The 21,298-nt window shown below is 49.1% G+C and overlaps 1 protein-coding gene across 2 annotated transcripts in view; it reads right to left on the minus strand.

The window, feature by feature from the left end:
- Positions 1 to 15,924, minus strand: part of ST8SIA5 (ST8 alpha-N-acetyl-neuraminide alpha-2,8-sialyltransferase 5) — a 63,832-nt gene extending 47,908 nt beyond the window's left edge. For both annotated transcript variants that reach the window (XM_077900685.1, XM_077900683.1), the window contains exon 1: positions 15,730 to 15,924. In XM_077900685.1, the coding sequence (XP_077756811.1) occupies positions 15,730 to 15,860 (131 nt within the window). In that variant the 5' untranslated portion in view covers positions 15,861 to 15,924. The remainder of the gene's footprint in view (positions 1 to 15,729) is intronic.
- Between the last annotated feature and the right edge of the window lie 5,374 nt (positions 15,925 to 21,298).

The raw sequence follows: 21,298 nt of genomic DNA on the forward strand, positions 1-21,298 counted from the left end.
ACGTCCATGCCTGACCTGCTCCAGGCTGAACTTGGGTTGACTCCACGTGGCAAAAAAAATAATAAAAGAAGTAAGTCATTCAGAAAACATCAGTACTTAACTTTTGTGGGCGGACTGAATTATTTATTGTCTCCATTTCCAAGAAGGGAGCTGGGCTTTCTCTCCTCTTCCTTCAGCACCCCATGGGCTGCAAGGGCTGAGACCTTCCCGGTTCCCTGAGAACCAGGAGGGGAAGGCATGGCCTCAGGGCCAGGATGGGGGCTGCTGGCAGAAGATGCCCCACCCGGGAAGCCTGCTGTGGTGGTTTGGGGCTCCCCCTCAATAGCCCCTCTGAGCAGACAGCAGGGCCTCAAAAAGGCCCCAGCCAGGGGGCAGCCCCGGGGGCAGGACCCAGGGCTCCAGGAGCCTCCAGGGAGAAGTGAGCAGGCTGACCCAGGCTGGGGTGGCTCAGGGACCCCCAGCTGATCTGATCCATGCAAACTGAGGGTGGGGCAGGTGGTGGGGGTGGCAGGCACTTCGAGGATGAGACGCCCTTTCCCACCAGCTGGCAGATAAGGTTAAATGAAAAGAGGAAAAGGGAATGAACGAACTCCTCCCATCACAGCAAGTTTGTGAAAGAAAAAGTAGAACCACTTTTCCATCATTCGTCAGCAAGTCACTTGTGTTGGACCTCGCAGCTGATCGAGGATATTTTTCCTTTATTTTCACACTAGTTTTATTTTTTTATAGATTAGGTATATCTCAAATATTTATTATATTTTTTAAGATTTTTTAAAGATTTTATTTATTCATGAGAGACACAGAGAGAGACAGAGAAAGAGGCAGAGACACAGGCAGAGGGAGAAGCAGGCTCCCCGCGGGGAGCCTGATGTGGGACTTGACTCCAGGACCCAGGGATCACGCCCTGAGCCAAAGGCAGATGTTCAACCACTGAGCCACCTGGGTGTCCCTATTTATTATATTCTATATTTATCGAACAGCCCTGCCAGGCTGGGTGCAGGCTAGAAAAAGTCCTGTCCCAGTGACACTTAATCTCTACCAGACAGAGACAGACGCGATGACAATGCACTAACGGGACACAATGTGTAGTGGGTCAGAGGCTGACAAGCGCTATGGGAAAAATAAAGGGCAGTGAGGAGGATAAGGGGTCTGGGGTGGGTGTTGAGAGATGCTCATCCACACAGCGTGGTCAGGGAGCCTCTCCAAGAAGGGGCCGTCACGGAGCAGGATAGGAAGTGGGGGATGAGGCAGCAGGTGGCTCCCGAAGAAGAATGTTCCAGGAGAGCAGCAGCACCCATGGCGGCCCTGAGGGGGTATTATGGCTTCTTCTGGGGCTGGCAAGAGGCTCTGAGCAGTTTAGGGCCGAGTGAGCTAGTGCAGGTCGCAGGACAGGGCATCAGTTCGGAGAAGCAGCACCACCTCTCTGTACTCCCATAAAGCCACCTAAGAGGGAGGTGGGACCCACATCATCTTCTGAGGAGTCCAGAACTCAGCCAGGCAGCCTGGAGTCTGTGAGCGCCAGGCCCTCTCCCACCCGCCCCCCCAGCTCTGATCTACAGAAGGTGCTGGTCAGACAAGGTCTCTCCAAGGAGGTGCCAGGACCTTCCCACCCAGGTCAAAGTGGAAGTGCCTACCAGCTGGGAAGCTGTTTCAGTGGGACTAATGGGCATAACTACCAGGCTCCATGTGCTCCTTCACGCAGCCTGGTCCCACTCTTGACTCACCAGTGACTCATGGGCCAGATGGTAACATTCCCCCCAGAAGAACCTTCTGGGAGAAAGGGAAGTGCAATCATCCACAGGGTTCACCTGCGGGGACTTTTATTTGGGGCAAGAGGAAGGCTGCAGCAGGTGGGGGCTTCCCAAGGGCAGAGAGGAGTGGGGGGTACCATCCTCTCCAGAGGTGCTACCCTACAGGTGGCAGAGGGTTGGCCTCCTTGAGAACCCCAGGCCAAGAACCCATTGCCCCAGGGAGCAGAGGCTCCTGGATTCTGAGACCGTCCAAGGCTCTGCAAAGGCCCCTGCCTAAGAAGCAGCTGGGCCAGAGTATTGATAGTGCTAGGGCCAAAGTGGGGGGTGACAGGGTGCACACAGGGACAGCCAGACATGGGAGGGGTCAGAGGCAGACACCAGACAAGCTCCAGGCACAATTCAGAGACCAACTTGCCACCACCACCACCCTGCCCCCACGTCTATACCCCACAGAGGAGTCTGGGGCTTCCAGGCCCACATTCAAATGTCAGGTGCTGGGCGGGCGCTCCACAACTCCCCTTCCAAGAGGGGCTGCTGCAGGAGGAGCATGGGGTGACAGAGGGGTTGGGGTATACACACAGCCCTCCAGCTGTCCTCTGGCACTAAGGCCCCCCCACAGCGGACCACAGTGAACAGGGTGGAGACCCTCTGCCTCCTCAGACATGGGGGACATGCGGGGTCGTCCCCTCACACACTCACTCATGCACACATTCCTGCCAACTGCTCTCTTTTAAGAGCTCCCACTAACCCTATCTTCTCCATCTCATGACACCACCCAGATTCTCTGAGGTTAGCAGCCCACATTCTCTCCCAAACCTGGGGAACCCCGTCTGGCTGAACTTCCCCCCATCATTTCATTCCTGCACCAGCCTTTGCTCCTGCTGGATGCTGGGACTCTTAGGAGTTGAACTGTGTGTTACACTGAAGTCCTCACCAGTGAAGGTGACGTTATTTGGAAATAGGGTCATTGCAGATGTGATGAGTTCAACTAGGATGAGGACATGCCCAGGGTTGGGGGGGCAGGGGTGCCTAACCCAGTATGACTGGTGTCCATACAGAAAGGGGAACTTTGGACACAGACATGCACACAGGGAGAGCGCCTTGTGAAGATGAAGGGAGATATCTACAAGCCTAGGAATGCCAAAGGTGACAGGCAAGCCAGCAGAAATGACTGGGCAGGCATGGGACAGATTCTCCCTCAAGGGCCTCAGAAGGAACCAACCCAGCCGACACCTTGGTCTTAGACGTCCGGCCTCCAGCCCCGCGTGACAGTAACTTCCTGTTGAAGCCCCCCAGTCTGTGGTACATTGTTACAGCCGCCCTACCTGACCACACCCTTGGTGTAATGGATCCTGCCTCTCTAATCCTCTAGGGCAGAATCATACTCCTTCTAGACTCCATTCAGGGGCACCTGGGTGGCTCAGAGGTTGAGCACCTGCCTTCGGCTCAGGTCATGATCTCGGGGTCCCAGGATCAAGTCCCACATCGGGGAGCCTCCTTCTCCCTCTGCCTATGTCTTTGCCTCTCTGTGTGTGTCTCTCGTGAATAAATAAAACCTTAAAAAATAATAATAATAAAAGACTCTATTCAAATCCTCAGCCTTGGGCAGTGGTCCCCACGCTTGGCTCTGTGGGGCACTGGGGTAACCCTTTGTGACTCTGCAGAGGAAGGAGGGGGCATGGCAGAGGGTGGGGTTGAGAAAGGGGGAGCCAGGTGGGAAAGACTAAAGCCCCCATTCTTTGTCAAAAGACTAGCCTCCTTTATCCATTTAAGTAAGACACAGGCTTCCACATGGTCTGAGGCCCTAGGAGTCTCTCTGCCTGGAACCCCAGCCCACGTGGCCCTTAACATGTTAGCAGAGTTTACAAGCTTCGTCCTTCTCTCCTAAGAGCTCCTTGAGAAGAAACTTGTTGGGACACCTGAATGGCTTAGCGGTTGAGCGTCTGCCTTCGGCTCAGGGCATGATCCCACAGTCCCAGGATCAAGTCCCACATCGGGCTCCCTGCATGGAGCCTGCTTCTCCCTCTGCCTATGTCTCTGCCTCTCTCTCTTTCTGTGTCTCTCATGAATGAATAAAATCTTTTAAAAAAAAAAAAGAAGAAACTTGTTTCATACATCTTGGCAACCAAGGACTAGAGTACTATAGACTACTAGAGTAGTCCTATCCAACAGAAATACGCCAGGAGCCACGTATGTGATCTAGAAGATTCTGGTAGCTACATTATAAAAAGGTAAAAATAAAAAATATAAAACACATGATAAAACGCCCATAGAACTAACTACACACAGACGAATGCGTGTAAAACTAGTGAAATCTGAATAAGGTTGATGGATCGTATCAATGTTGATTTCCTGGTTGTGATACTGTACTATAATTTTGCAAGATGTTACCATCTGGGGAACCAGGAGTAGGGCATACAGATTCTCTCTGTATTATTTCATGCAACTGTATGTGAATCTACAATTCTCAAAATAAAAAGGTCTCTAAAAAAAAAGTGAAATTAATTTTAATAATATATTTTTATCTAACCTAAAACATTCAAAATATCATTTCAACATATAATCAATTTAAAAATTAATAATATAAAAGATATGTTACATCTTTTTTCAGATTACATCTTTGAAATCTAGTGTGTATTTTATACTCACACACAGCACATCTTAGTTTAGACTAGTCACATTTTCAGTGTTCCATAGACACACATGGCTAGTGGCTATTACATTGGACACCAAAGACCTGATACATAAAGGGCATGCGAGTTATGCTTACTGGATGAAAAAACAAACGAATGAATGAATGAACGAATGAGACAATTAATCTAGCTTAACCAAGAGGAGGTGGAGACTGGACGTGCAGAATGGCACCTCCACCAGCTAGAGGGCTCTGGGTGGGAGGCCACAGAGGTGGGACCATCAGCTCTGCATGCTCTGGTGATGGGAAGAGGACGCAGAGTAATGAACTTGTGTCATGACAGCAACCCAGCCTGACATGGAAGAAAGAGAAAACACTGGGGGAGTCTTGAGTCCTTTAAGACTTCTTCTGGGAGAGGGGGGCCTAGGGTTTATTTCTGGGGAAACAGCAATGATGATCCCAGAACTACTGATCCTCAGCCTGATGGGGTGGGGTGGAGTGGAAAGCTGGTGTCCTAGGGGAGAGGAGGGAGGCTTGGGTTCCTTTGCTCAGAGATTCAGCAGAAGCAGCGCAAACCGGATATGATCTCAGGCTGGAGTGAGCACAGACACATTTTGTTCTCCCAGTAACCTCAGCACCCTCGATGCAAGGTGTCCCACCCACATCTCCTGGCCTAGTGACCTCGTTCCCATCTCCCATCTCTGGAGGACCCGGGGGCCTCTCACAAACGGGGCCCGCAAAGCCTGGCCCAAGCCTTTGGGCTGAGGGGCTGACCCACCTCATCAGAGCTGGAAGAGAGAACAGCCCTCCTGGCCATCCTCTCACCCTGCAGAACACCAACCCAAGACGAGAGAGGCCATCGCCTCACAGAGCACCAGGGCATAAAAAGAAATTCAAAAGCCTTCGGTGGCTTCCATTTCCTGCTCCTGCAGCCTTAACACCCCAGCCTGTCCCCCAGAACCACGCCCTGAAATACACTCGCTCTCCAAAATCCACATCAGGTCCTGCCGGGCTACTCCTCATCGTAATGGCTACTCCTTTGAAACGTACAAGCTTTATCACCTGTGCCACACGACTGCAAGTTTATTGATTCGGTTGTGTACCTGTTCCATGTTTGTCTCTTTATGTGTGTCCTAAGTTCCTTAAGAACATGTATCATATCTAATAATTCTTTAGTAACAGCTCACCCCACCCCCAGTACAAAGCGGAGTGCACATTTAATTGATGTTTGGCAAGTATTAGGAAAAGTTTAGAGGTTCCTTTAAAAAAAAAAAAAAAAAAGACGATATTTATTTATTTATTTATTTATTTATTTATTTATTTATTTATTTATTTTAGAGTTGGTGGAGGAGCAGAGGGAGAGGGGCAAGTAGCCTGGTGGAGCCCCAAGTAGGGCTTGATCTCACGACCCTGAGATCATGACCTGAGCCGAAATCAAGAGTCAGAGGCTTAACGGACAGAGCCACCCACCTCCCAGGCACACCTAGAGGTTCCCTTTGTACGCATCTATTCGTTCAATAATCAATGTCAGTCACTGCGCTAGGTCCTGGGAATTCAGAGGTGGATAAAACATCACTTTTAAGGGTCTTACAAGCTGTGTGACCTTACACAAGTTACCCTCTCTGAGTGAGTATTACATGAGGATGATTGCATCTGTTTAACAGGACTCTTGTAAGGATTCAATGAAAGCATCCGCATCTAAGATTATCTCCTTAGGTCAGAGCCTGGCTCACCAACCCTTAAGAGATTGTTAATAATTAATATCATTACCTGATGAATCCTCCACCTGTGTGTGGTGGGGAGGGGGCAGGAGTCCTTACACACAGGGCAAAGAGCTAAACTTGAGACATTCTGGCTGAGAGAGTGTTAGAGGAGAAGAGAGTGGGTAGGGATAAGTCACAGAAGAGATGCTAAGTCCTGTAAGAGGTACAATTTCCCTGGAGAGCACAAAGGTCAAAAAGAAAAGAACGGGACCAAGAGAAGTATAGAGGAGACGAGTGTGAGGACCACACTGTGACCCTGGGGGTCATCTGAGGAAGGGACAGGCAACTGATACACATGACCAAGCATGGACTGGGCACACAGCAGGTCAGGGTCAGGATGCGAGAGAGCAAGCAAGGCTTCCAAAGCCCAACACCGAGGGCAGCCCCTTCTCCCAGGCTCGCACAGGTACAGGAGAGCCCTGAGAGGGGGGCCTCCACAAGTTCTGTGCTCTGGGTGCCAGGCTTCCTGCCCTCAATCCCAGCCCTGCATCAGGTGCTCAAGACCAGCCTTGCTCTGCCCAGTGCACACCCTGGTACCCAGTCAGCTGAACATCCCTTCCCCTCTCTGCAGGACCATCCACGTCTACCAGGTCCCCCCAAGGCGCACTCCCCATCCAGAATCAGCTGCTAGATAGACCCTCCAGCCCCTTGGGTCCCATCTCCGGGGTTGTGCCTGTTTCTCAGGGCAAATAGGAGTAGGGCTGGTTCCATGAGGTGAGCCTTTTAATGCACACTTTGGATACAGCAAAGAGTCAGTCTGTGCTTTTCCTTGACCCAGTTTCATACCCTCAGGTCTTAGGCCTTGCACCAGCCACATGCAGGCAGCCCGGATCTGTGTCCTCCAAGCGCAGGAGAGAGCAAGGCTGGAGGGAAGAGAGCATACAGGAGAGTCTTCTCCTCAAAAGGCAGGACAAAAGAGATCCAGCCTATGCTCCTTTTCGGTTGAAGAAATAATCTTTGACCATTAAAAAAAATGGAATTGGTAACTTAGTCTTCCCACAAGGAAAACATTAGGTGCAGACAGCTATACAAGCCAATTCCACCAAACTTTCAAAGAACCGATGATCTCAGACCTGCATAAATTATCTCACAGAATAAAGACAGAATATTCCCAATGCCTCTTACAAGACTAGTTTTAAGACTAAACGAGACAGCATTATATAAGAAAAATACATGCCAATATCATCCACTAACATGAGATATAATATCTTAAATAAAAACACTGGCCATAAAATCTCACCTCAGAAAATAAATAATACACCATGAATAAGCTGGGTTTATCCCTAAAATTGTAAGTTTAACATCTATTAATGTAATTTATCACATCAAAACATTAAATGCAAAAAACGACCTATCACCCAAGACAGACAGAAAAAGCATCTATAAAATTAATATTCAAACACAGTAAAACAAATAAATAAAACTTGTCAGCGAGCCCTACAATGGAGTCATCTTAATCTCTTAGAGGTTATCAACAAAAAAACCAAAACCAAAACCAAAAAACTAAAGCAGAAATACACAATGGAGACACCTGTACCTTCACATACTCTTTAAAATCAGGGCAGCCCGGGTGGCTCAGAGGTTTAGCACCACCTTAGGCCCAGGGCCTGATCCTGGAGACCTGGGATTGAGTTCCACGTTGGGCTCCCTGCATGGAGCGTGCTTCTCCCTCTGCCTGTGTCTCTGCCTCTCTCTCTGTGTGTGTCTCTCATTAATAAATAAGATCTTTAAATAAATAAATAAATAAATAAATAAATAAATAATAAATAAATAAAATCAGGTTTAATCATAGCATATAGAAAAATCAACTCAAAATGGTCAAAGGCCTCAACATAAGAGCTAAAAGTATAAAACTTAGAAGAAAACACAGGGGCTAATCTTCGTGACAGTGGGCAATGGACATAGGCTGTGATTTCATAGATATAGCAACTAAAGCACAAGAAACCACAACAAAATATATATTATTTTCATATTTAATATGAATTAGAATCGATCAAAATTTAAAAACTTTTATGCTTCAAAGGATATCATCAAGAAACTAAAAATACAACCCTTAGAATAAGAGAAATATTTTGAAAATCATATATCTGATAAGGGACTTCTATTTAGAAGCTATAAAGAACTCTCACAACTCAATCATAAGAAGACAAATCACCCAATTTAAAAATGGGCAAAGGATAAAGGATCTGAAAAGACATTTCTCCAAATGAAATATACAAATGGCCAAGAAGCACATGAAAGTATGTTCCAAAAAAAAAGGAAGTATGTTCCACATCATTGGTCATCAGGAAAATACAAAATCAAGCCCACAATGAAATATCACTTCAAAACTACTAAGATGGCTATGTTCAAAAGAATAGATGATAATGAACATCTTTAAAAATATGGAAAAATTGGAACCCTCATGCATGCACTACTTAGAGGGAGTATAAAATGGTGCAACCACCTTGGAAAAGGGCCTGGCAATCCCTCAAATGGTAAAACATACATCTCAGCAATTCCACTTGCAGGTATATACCCAACAAAAATGCAAATGCAAGCCCACGCAAAAATCTGTACACAAATGCTCATCACAGCATTATTCACAACTGCAAAAACAAGAACCCAGTTCCAACCACTGAAGAATGAACAAACAAAATACAGTATATTTATCAATGGAATATTATTCATCAACAAAAAGAAATGAAGTAAAAAAAAAAAAAAGAAATGAAGTATTGGGGCACCTGGGTGTCTCAGTTGATCAAGCAGCTAACTCCTGATTTCATCTCAGGGCATGATCTCAGGGTCTTGAGATCAAGCTCATATCAGGCTCCACACTCAGCACAGAGTCTGAGAGTCTCTCTCCCTCTGCCTCTACCCCCAGCCCCACTCGCATTCACGTGCCTACACGTGCTCTCTCTCTCTCTCTCTCTCAATAAATAAATATTTTTTAAAATGAAGTACTGACACATGCTATAGTATGGATAAACCTTGAAAACATTATGCTTAATGACAGATGACAGTCATTGGACCACATATCATATGATTCCACTTGTATGAAATGTGCAGAATTAACATACAAAGACAGAAGATATGCTAGGGTATGCATGCTTCTCTACAAGTAGGAGAAATGGGAGTACCGAGGAATGATGGTTAAGGAGTACTGGGTTTCTTTTTGGGGTAATGAAAGTGTTCTAAAATTGTGTTGAAGGGTGCACAATGGTGTGAACATACCAAAAGTCATTTAATTGTACACTTAAAATGCGAAAATTATATTTTGATAAAGCTGTTTAAAAGGAAAGTTAAAAAAGAAAAAAAATCAGGAGTAAGGCCAGGATATTCACTATGAGATTTTTATTGAACACTGTGTCAAAGGTCCTCATCAGCTCAATAAGACAAGAAAAAAAATTAAGGTACAAGGTTGTGATAAAAGGAAAAAAATGTCTATGTAGAAGTCCCAGGGGATGCCTGGGTGGCTCAGTGGGTTAAGTGTCTGCCTTCCGCTCGGGTCATGATCCCAGAGCCCCGGAATTGAGCCCCACACCAGGCTCCCTGTCGAGCAAAGAGCCTGCTTCTCCTTCTTCCTCGCCTCTCCCTCCACTTGTGCTCTCTCTCTTGCTCACTGTCTCTCTCTAAAATAAATAAATAAAATATTTTTTTAAAAATCCCAGAAAACTCTACAGATAAATTATTGTCATTACATATACATTATCCAGATTGTTGGTCATAAAATCAATACAGAATTAAATTTGCTTCTATATACTAGCTACAAACTCTACACAAATACCATATATACTCCATATATATTTTAGTCTATATATCTTTATATGCAGTATATACCAATGCTTAGAAAATATAATTTTTAAAACTACATTTTTATAATAGCAGTAAAAACTATGCAGCTAGAAATAAGCCTAGCAATATTCAAATCCTTATGAAGAATTATAAAGCTTCACTGACCTAAAAGAGGAACATGCAAGACTGATGCCTATCTGGGCTTCCTCAGATATTAAGTTTAAAAGGCAGGTTGAGACCAGATTGTAAATAAATAAATACATAAATAAATAAAATTTTAAAATCTCTAATGACCTTTCTTTCTCACTAAAGAAGAAATGACAACAAAAAGCAACGATTGCCCTTTCGGTGCCCCTCTGTTTATTTACTTTTTTAAATTTTTATTTATTTATGATAGTCACACACACACACACACAGAGAGAGAGAGAGAGAGAGAGAGGCAGAGACACAGGGAGAGGGAGAGACACATGAAGCAGGCTCCATGCACCGGGAGCCCGACATGGGATTCGATCCCAGGTCTCCAGGATCACGCCCTGGGCCAAAGGCAGGCACTAAACCGCTGCGCCACCCAGGGATCCCCTATTTACTTTTTTTTAAAGACTTTATTTATTTATGAGAGACACAGAGAGAGAGGCAGAGACAAAGTCAGAGGGAGAAGCAGGCTCCATGCAGGGAGCCTGATGTGGGACTAGATCCTATGTCTTCAGGATCACACTCCGGCCGAAGGCAGGCACCAAACCACTGAGCCACCCAGGCATCCCAGGGTTGTTTAAATTGTAAGCCCTTTTGGTCCTCAGCACTCTAAGGATTACAAGTTTACATGAGGGTCTTAGCTCTAACGAATGAGCTTGATGGTAGGGCAGGGCTTACAGGAAAGGGGTACAACTCCCATGCCCCTGATTCTAGAAAACCCTTTTGACCCATCACCCCCAGAACTGTCCTTGCCTATGCTGTCAAATTCAGGTAGGCCTTACCCTACATGATCCCTCTGCCATGCGCATCACAGGTGACTGCTCTCTGCCTGGCACCATTATCCCTTGGTTTCCTTAATACCTGTCCCCCCTCTACCTCTCTGCAGCCTCAGCTTCCAGAGCCAGCTCTCTTCTCTTGGACCCTCAGATGCAGGCACTCCTCTGTGCCTCTTCATCATCCTTCACTCTGCTCTCTCCTGGGTGCTTTCATCCAACCTCATCACGGGAACCCGCATTTTTCTAACTAAGGGTTTCACACCAACAAGTCATAAAATCAACTTGGTGGTTTACCCCTATAATTTTTTTAGACTTGTATTGTGGTAAAATATGTGTACCTGAAAATTTACCATTTCAACTATTTGTGAATCTACCATTCAGTGGCATTTGGTGGACCCAACCTGTTGTGCAGCCATCACCACCATCCATCTCCAAAACTTTATCCTCCCAAATTGAAATTCCATGCCCAATTAAACACAATCTCCCACCCCACTGCCAGCCCCTGGTAACCATCATTCCACTTTCAGTCTCTATGATTTGACTAATCTAGGTGCCTCATCTAAGTAGAACCATATTTGTCATTTTGTGCCTGGTTTATTTTAGCATAATGTCTTCAAGATTCATCCATGTTGTAAAAAAAAAAAAAAAAAAGGATTCATCTGTGTAATGTATCAGATTTCCCTTCCTTTTTAAGGCTGAGAGGTTTTTTGTTTGTTTTTTAATGAAGTGGAAGAGAAAATATTCAAGCACATTTCTTATAATAAGGACAAATATCGTTTCATAAAATGTTGTTTCTGGGGACGCCTGGGTGGCTCAGTGGGTTAAGCGTCTGTCTTCAGCTCAGGTCATGATCCCAGGGCTCCCTGTTCAGTGGGGAGTCCGCATCTCCCTCTCCCTCTGCCTGCCACTCTGCATGCTCATGCAACTCTCTGTGTCCAGTAAATAAAATCTTCAAGCAACAATAACAACAACAACAACAAAATGTTTGTTTCCAATGGCTGTGTATATGAGTGTGTTGTAGATCCCTGGGTATGACATAGTTCTTCCTGTGGATAACAATTATAAAAGTCGGAAAAACACTGACTTTGATGGTGACTAAATAATGTCCGTTGCTAGCCTGGCTCTCTTCCAGCCACAGCTCCGGAGCTCATTTCCGAGGTGCTGCTGGAAAGCTCCATGTGGGTCTCCTTGCAGTGAGTGTCCCAGACTCAAATTTGTGACCCTCTTTCCTGCAGACCCGCCCCTTCTCACATGTTTCCTACTGGAGCCTCCATAATCAGGCCCTGCCCGCCACCCCTTGCCCCCCCCGGCATGCAGAATCTCTTAGCTCTCTCCTGCACCCAGGAGTATATTCCTATTCAGGCTGGCTTTCACCTCCCTTCCTCCTCCCCTGACAGGCTTATGAGTCCCTCTGCTCTCTCTAAGACCTCCTCAAGTGCCTCCAGCACCCTGAAGCCATCCTAATCCACTCTGGCTCCCTAGCTCAGACTTCCAGTTTGGCTTCGGCACGTATTACATGTCTCTCTGTCTTCCCGATAGCCTGCAAGCCCCGAGAGCCTGGACTGTGTCCGTCTGGCACACCATTGTCCTCAGCACATAGCATGCTGTCAGCATATAGCAAATCTTTATTAAGTATTTGTTCAATCAAGTACAGGAAGGAGGAAGCCAAGAGCATCAACAGCAAACTCCACGGCTTCGTCTCACGCTCTTTCTTCCTGATCCACAGAGTGTGCACTTTCCCTGCAGAGACACGGTGCCCCCTGAGCCATATGTACTGCCCACCTTACCCCCTCCCGTTTGCAAGATGGGCCCCCAGAGTCCTGAGTGCTCCCATGGGCACCCACCCTGAAGTGGCCACTGCATGGCACGGGCAGAGGCCAGGCGTCCAAAGAAAGAACACATATGGACTCACATGCCCCGCTCCTTTCTAATGAGATCTATCCCTGATTCTCACCCAAACAGCCCATCATCTTTGTGCCCCTAGGTTCTTTGTGAGGTGCAAACAATGGAGGCTTTGCTGAATGCATCACATCTCAGCACAGAAATGAAGAGTGGCCACCTTGAGGTCTAAAGTGGGTCTGCCCCCTGAGGCACGTACTCCTCACTTTTGACCAGGTTGTAACAATAGCCTCCCTGTGTCTCCCCATCACTAACCTCTCCTTGCAAAGCCAGGATCACCCTCTTTCCTGGTGGCTTTTATCATATCATTACCCTCCTCAAAGACCACATGTGGCTCCCTATGACTGAATGAACCCAGTTCAGCCTGCCTTCCCAACCCACAAAGCACCTCACTGAAGTGACTCACCGAACATTACACCTATCCCTATTCTCCACATTCTCCCTTACACCAGTTGGACCAATCTCTTTACTGTGTCTTCCAATTACCCCGGGCACACGTGGGCAAACACGCGCACAAGCAAGCGAACAAGCACACACACGCGCGTGCACACACACACATCACATCACTTTCAATCACTTTTTCATTGTCCAATATTTACTGAGACCTTACTACGTGCCAGGCGCCATATCTGGTGCTCTGGGTGCAAATGGGAACAAAACAGAGTAAATCCCTACCTCGTGGAGATTTCACTCCAGAGCAGGGTTTCTCCACTTCAGCCCTATAGACATTTGGGGCTGGGTAATGCTTTCTTGACAGAGACAGATGATGCAGTCAGTGCAGGGTCCTTAGCAGCATCCCTGGCCTCTACCCATGAGTCGCCAATAGCACTCTCCTCTCCCAGTGTGACAACCAAAAATGTTTCTGGATGTTGCCTGGAGGCTAACACTGTTCTCCCTTAAGAACTGTGGGTCTCGAGCAGCAGGAGTAGCTTGTTAGGAATCATCTGGGGAGCTTGATAACCAGCAGGAACTGGATCCACCCCCAGAGAGCCCAATTCTGAGCCCAAGCATCTGCAGGTGACTCTCATGATGTCATCCCAAGACCTCTGTTTGGGGAGCACTCAAGTATGAAGTGTTTCTGGGACACCGACTAATAATTACATCAGGTCAGTTCATTATGATTATAGATACGGGAATAAGAGAGGTGAATGTGTGAGTGGGTAGTCCGGGCAGGGGAGAGGTAAAAGGAGATGGTGCCATGCCTCCGCACCTTGGCTCACATGCTCTTTGGTTCTGGACATACGCTTTCCCCCACACACCCATCTAAATCTCACTCTTGCTTCAGGGGCCCACTCAGGTTGTACCTCCTCCAGGCAGTCTTCCCTAACTACTCCAGCCCATTGGTACCTCTTCCTCAGACAATTTAACACTTACTACCTAACAATCTCATCATTTGTGGTCATTTTGTTTCCCCAAATAGATCTCAAGCCTCCTGGACACCAGGATCACACAATCTTCTTCTTCACAGACCCCGACAGCATCCTTCCAGGATCAGATATATGCAAGTGTTGCTTGCTTGGCTGGATTAAACCAAATCCCTGGTGTGAGGCCTCAGAAGTAGTATCTGAATTCAGGGAGTCAGGATCTCTGTGCAGGATCTCTCTGAGGGAGGATGGGAGGCACCTGGTATGCCTGCTGAACTCTGGGCAGCTGGCACATCCCCCCAAGCCCAGGGAGGGCTTGCCAGAGCAAGCAATTAGGAGTTGAGCTGGCGTTTACCATGTGGGTACTGATGTTTTCCCACTGTTGACAAGGCAGCAGGGATACCAGCAGCCCCAGCAGCGCTGAGGAGGTGCCAGTTGGGTGCAGGAACCCAAGCCACCCTGCTGAGAACCAAGTGCAGCAGGTGGAGGCCAACAGGGCTGCGGCAGGCCACTTGAGCCCCAGTGGTCCTTGCACGGGATTATCTTGGAGGGGCAGCAGTAGCCAGAGGAGGAGGCCAATGCAAGCAGGCCAGGAGACTCTGAAAATGTCCTTTAAAGCCACCAGCACATTGCAGAGCTCATCAGCTGCTTCAACCAGGGAAGAATGCTGTCTGGGAAGGTGGAGAACAGAAATGTCCCAGAGAAGGGGCCTCATTCTCCCCAGCTCTGGGATGTGGAAGGAGAAGTAGCCTAACTGTACCAAGAGAGAAACGAGAGGGAGGCTCTTTCTAAAAGAGGCTCTGATGTGGGGGTACCCTAGGGTCAGCGCTGTCCCTAGGCAGAGTGCCCTGAAGCGTTTCTCCTTGCCAGCAGAAGGCAACGCTGACATTTCGCACACACAGGGACCAGGGCTGTGACACCTCCTACTGCTCTTTCTCTTAACAGAGCTGGAGTGCGGATGGGGTGGGAAGAGGGCCCAACCAGGGGAGAGTTAACTTGTGCTGCAGCTCTGACCTTCTGTGTGAGGATGAGAACGAACCATCTGTTTCTGTAGGGATCAGGTTGTGAGCTTCACACACCCAGTGGCTACTGGTTTATGAAAATCGACTGTCCCTGTGGCACTGTCCCAGCCCACTAGCACTCCCCACCTAACCTGGAGCTCCTAAGGGGGAAAAAATGCTTTTCTCCCAAGAGCCCCCACAAAAGTTCTGGACTCAGAGGGTAATCCCTATTGGGATTTGAGCCCTCCACTGTGGGGGGGGGGCTCCCCTCCAGCCCAACGGCGGGGGCACTGCCCATCTGGGAGACGCGTATCTGACCCCTGCGGCCCCTCGGGGCATCACATGGATTTGTCATCAGTTTGGCCGCTCGTAATTGTAACCTCTGCCCCATTATCTGGAGAGAATAAAGTTGCCGGCCCCTTCTGCCCGCGCTGAGCAGGCGCCCTCCTCCCGCGGGGCGCCGTTACCCAAAGCCAAGGCGGCGGGGCCGGCGGCCAAGTGCTAAGCCCTGGTTCACCCACTCGGGACGCTCGCCCCCGAGCCCCGGGCACCCCCACCGGCGCCCGGACCCTCTTACCTCTTGATGTAGTTTCGGCCGTACAGGATCTGTTGCAGCAAGGTCACCAAGGCGAAGGCGCAGATGAAAATGAAGAGTAAAGTTCGGTTCCCCAGCAAATCCCGGTTGGCCGAGGGGTCCGCGTAGCGCATCCTGGCGGCCGCTCGCGCACGGTGGGGCGCGGCGGGCGCCGGGCGCCGGGGGGGCCCCGCAATCACGCGCGGGGCTCCGGGGCCCCCGGGGGCCGCGCGGTCGAGGGGGCGCCGCTAGGCGGGCGGGGGACGCGGCGGGGCGAAGTTCCCGCGCGGCGGGGCGGGCGCAGGGGGCATCCGAGCGCGGCGGGCAGGGCAGGGCAGGGCAGGGCAGGGCAGGGCTGGTCGCGGGAGCTCGGCCGCAGCCGCGGGCCTGCCCTCCGCACCCGTTACCTCCGGGCGCCCGAGCCCGGCAGCCGCCGGTTCCCCTGCGGAGAGGCGGCTCCAGGTGCCCGGGGCCCGGGGCGGCCCCCCCCGCCGAGCTGACGACCAATGGGGAGCGGGGCCCTGGCGCACCCGGGAGCGCGGCGCGCCGCCCCCTGCGGTCGGGCTCGGGATCGCGGTCGCCGGGCGCCCTGCCCTGCCCCCGGGAGCGCCCCGGCCGGCCCCTGCGCCCGCACCCAGGCGGCGGGAGGTGGGCCTCCGCTTCTGCGGATGCGAGGCGGGGGCCAAAGCAGCCGCACAGGCTGGCGAACGACAGGCGGGCTGCGCGGAGGGGGAGGGGTGCAGCGGAAAAAGCCGGGGCTGAACCTTGGAATCATAAACCGGGGCAGGAAGGGGGGCGGCGGCTGCGGCGCTGGGCAGGCTGCAAGCGAGCGTTTGCCGGCGGCGCGCAGGGCACGGAGTCACCGCGGTGGCCGCGTCCTCGCGCGCCGGAGATCTCTCCGGAGAAAGCGGAGCAAGGTCAGCGGGCAACCCGGCAAGGACGGCGCGCGCCGCTCCCGCCTGCTCAGGGCCCGCGCCCCGGGCACCCAACTCCCGCAGGGAGAAGATCCCGAGGCTCCACACCCCCATCGCAGGCCTCCCCCCGCCCCAGCTGCGGCCGGCGGCTGCTCGTCAAAGACCTTGTTGTCCCCGAGACACTGGGACCTTGTCTCATCCTTGGAACCGCTCATAAATCTTAGGTGAAGCGGCTGGCCGCCTTAGGGTACCACGGTCCCCAAAAGCTTTAGCAAGTCAGGAAGTCTGGAAGGGTTTGTGCTTCAGTGGGCACGCCACGGAAAATACACCCAGGAACGTACTGCCAGAGTCGTGCGTCTTCAGAAATCCAAGCCCCTAAACGCGCTCCCCTAATTTTCCTAATTCCCTGCCCCAGGAGCCCCCTACCCCCCCCCACCCCCCACCCCTCCACCCACCCCCACCCACCCCCGCCAGCCCTGTCATCCTGACACCGCAGTCCCTGGGAGGCTTGGAGAGTCACTGCCTGGGCTTTCACCACTGAGCCCCTTCAGGGCCCTCCAACCTTACTGGGAGCTTCTGGAGTCAGGGCAAGGATTCCTCCTCTCTCAACTAGACGGAAACTCTAAACGCTGCAAGGAAAGATGACTTTGATGAGGAAGCATCCAGACTCCAATGCTCCATCCGGTCTTACACTTTAGTAGTTTGCTCTTCGAGCTGGAAAGACCAAGAGAAGGGGAGGCAAATCTCATGATTAGGGATTTACCAATAAGCTTGGAATTCGTGTCAATGCATAAGGTGGAAATGGGCCCTGTGCAATCTGTAAAGAGTTTATGTACCAAATATGTCTCTGTGAGGTCAATTAAAGAACACAAACATTTAGATAGCCCATTATTATAATAATCCCTATATTTAGTTGGTGTTTTACACATCAAAAAGTGCTTGCTCTTGCATATATTAATTGAATTAGGGCCTGCTAGCCTCTAGCTAACCCACTTTACAATCAAAAAGACCAAAGCTCTAGATGCCCAAAGTATCTCATCCAGCAAGAAGTCTTTGGAATGGGAGATGTGGCATTTTCTCCCATAGAAGCAGGGATGGCTTCGTAGTCAGGGGACCAGCACCTGGACCCCAACCCCACCCTTGGCTCAATGTTCCATTCTAACTTCTTAATAATTTTTGAACGAGGAGGGCCTACACATTGCTTTGCACTGGGAAACACAGATTATGTGGTGGGTCCTGCACAGTCATCCAATTTGATAGACTCTTGATTTCTCCCTTAGTTGGTCCTCACCTGTAGAGCTCAGGAGTTACCACCACCACACTGCTGTCAAGGGGCTCTCATTTCCTCTCTTTTCCTGCTGGTTCCCCACCCCCATCAAGCACCCTCTCTGATAACTGTCTTTGAGTGCACAGTGCCTTGGAAAAACAAAACTAATCTATTTTAAAATAGGAAATCTAAATTATTCTAAAAATGTACGGCCTGCTGAGTTTCCACAAGCTGAACACACTAGTGTAACCAGCACATAGATCAAGAAACAAGAACACTATCAGACCCTCCCACCCTGCCCCGCCCAAGACCCCTCTCCTGCTCCTTTCCAGTTACTACATACTCAAGAGGAACCACTATTCTGACTTTCAACCCCAAAGATCAGTGTTTCTCGTTCTTGCATTTTATACAAACAACATCATATATTATTCTTTCATCTCTGACTTCCACTCACCATTTGTTGGAAGATTTCTCTATGTCATTGTGTGTGGCCCCCTGAGATTCCTCATCCCCTCTGGTACATGCACTCTCCCAGTTATTCAATTGAACATCAATCTAGGTGCTGCTGGGAAGAGATTTTGCGATGTAATTAAGGCCCGAATCAGTTGGCTTTGAGATGAGAGGATTCTCACTGGGCCAGGTCACATGAGCCCTTAAAAGGGACTAAGCTCTTCCTGGCCAAAGAGATTTTGAAGCTTGAGACAGATGGACTCAAGGGAAGTTCTTCATTGTTGACTTTGGCAACGGACGAGTCCCCATGGCAAGAGCTACAGATGGCCTCTGAGGGCTGGGACCAGCTCCTGGCTAGCAGGCCACAAGGAAATGGGGGACCTCAGTCCTCCACTCAGAAGACCCCAAATTCTGCCAACAACCTGAATGAACCAGGAAGACAGTCCTGGGCATCCAAGCCTGTGAGGCCCTCTGAGGAGAAGCCAGATCTAAGACCCACACCCCTGTGAGCTGGTAGGCGAATGTGGTTTTCAGCCACTCAGTGGGCGGTCATTTGTTTCATAGCACTAGAAAACCAATACTTTGCAGGCTATGATTTAGATAGTTTATGGATACAGTCCCAGTTTGTTCAATCTTATTTCTGTATAGTATGTCATGTGGCACAACCTACTTACCCATTCTACTGGTGATGGACCCCTGGAGAGCTGCCACCATGGGCCTTCCAGTCTATGTCTTTTGGTGAACATACGCATGCTTATCTGCTGGGTGGCGGTATTTGGAAGTGAAATCGCCGGGTCACAGGAGATTCAGCTTTAGTGATTGCTTACGTGGTTTTCCAGAGAGCCACGTAGCTCTTTTCATAGGTATTTTATTTTCATAGGTATCTATTTTATTTTTTTTTCTATTTTATTTTTTAAAAGATTTATTTATTTATTTATTTATTTATTTATTTATTCATGAAAGACACAGAGAGAGAGAGGCAGAGACACAGGCAGAGGGAGAAGCAGGCTCCACACCGGGAGTCCAATGTGGGCCTCGATCCCGGGACTCCAGCATCATGCCCTGGGCCGAAAGCAGGCGCTAAACCGCTGAGCCACCCAGGGATCCCCTAGGTATCTATTTTAAATTAGGAAATCTAAATTATTCTAAAACTATATGGCCTGCTGAGTTTCCACAAGCTGAACACACTAGTGTAACCAGCACACAGATCAAGAAACAAAAACATTATCAGACCCTCCCACCCTGCCCCGCCCAAGACCCCTCTCCTGCTTCTTTCCAGTTACTACATAGTCAAGAGGAACCACTATTCTGACTTTCAACTCCAAAGATTAGTGCTTCTCATTCTTGCGTTTTACACAAACAGCATCATACATTATATATTCTTTCATCTCTGACTTCCGCCATCACCCTAGCTGACACCAACATTACGCAGCTAATCTAATAGTGAAAACCTAATAAGCTAAGAGTCAAAACAGCCCAGAGACAATAACTCCTTAAGGCTGGGTGCGGACTCTCCTCAATGGCCAGGTGGCCTGCAGGAAGCAGCAAGTGAGGGCTGACGCTGACGTTGGCCACAGCTGGCACTCCATAGCAGCATTCTAGGTGCGATGTGTTTGGGTCACCTGATCCCCAGTGAATGATCAGCAATAGTCCAGCGTGCAGCTCTTCTAATCCTAAACAGTGTCTTAAACCTGACCACCCTCATTCCAAGTCGGGAGGTCCCTTTAATGCACATACAGATAGGAGTGTCGGCAGTGGAGTGGGAGACCAAAGATCTCGAAAAACGGAGGTCTGCAGTCCCTGTTGTTGCTATCAATATGGATCTAGGTTCCATTTTAAGCCAGATCTGTATTCTGATTGTGGGATTGCAGCAAACACTCGGAAGGCCTTGCAAACAAAGGAGTAAACACATGGATAGCTGATCACTATGCCAGATTCGGCCAACACCACTTTTATATCCTAATTGCCAGGAACGGGGACAGCTGCCTCATTGTTTAAAACACACACACATGCACAATTAAGCCAAGAACAAATGTCAACACTGGCACAATCTGCTAACTTACTGATAACTGATAGGCATTACTCATGCTGTGAGCATCATCTCCAATAGGAAATGGAAAGATCCTTTTTTTTTTTTTTTAGAGAGTTGTACTGGTTTAAGAAAGCTGGGGTTTGTACCGTTGCGGCACAACTGCAACCTGCCAGATTATGTAAGTGACATTCCACCCATGTGTTCAAGGAGTTTGTGATAAGTACATGCTGTTCTGCTTCTTTATATTTGTGTTAACAAGGCAGGCTCCAAGCGGCTGATTCCTGGTTTGGGGACACTTTGTGCTGAGGGTGTCTCGCAGCCATGGAGCAGAAATGCCCAGTGATGTACCTCAGAATCTAGAGAGCTGGGGTTCGCCACTGCTTAGTCAGCTGCAGACGCTGGATTCCATGTTTTCCGTACATTATTATCACTGGTTTTCTGTACATTATTATCATAGAATGTAACTCAAATTTAAGCCCCTTGTTCAGTCCCCTTAGAAAGTACAAGGTATGTTTGAAATGACTTCTTGTAAGAATCCTGAACAAGGCCCTCAGGTCACACTTTGGCCTTCACATCTCCAGCCTGAGAGACAACGTCCTTCTGTCCCCCGCACTGCCTCCTGGGGCTCCTCTGCTGCATCTGCCTCGATTCATCCAGTCTGTTTCTAGAGGCAGAGATATGCCTCTTGTTCTTAATGCACAGTGGTTCCTGCATCGCAGAGAGCAGGAACACTTGTTTCCCCCTTGGGGTTGCCACACTCCCACAGGTAGCCAGAAACAGCTATACTATTTATAATGAGGTCACTCAGGACACTTCTCCATGATGTGGTATCTACTTTGCTCACCTTAAAGGCCAAGCTCTGGGGTAGAAACACGGGGATCAGGTTCTGCCCTTTGAAGAGGAGCTCTG

Source organism: Canis aureus, chromosome 6 (genome assembly GCF_053574225.1).
Source record: "Canis aureus isolate CA01 chromosome 6, VMU_Caureus_v.1.0, whole genome shotgun sequence".
NCBI classification, from domain to species: Eukaryota; Metazoa; Chordata; class Mammalia; order Carnivora; family Canidae; genus Canis; species Canis aureus.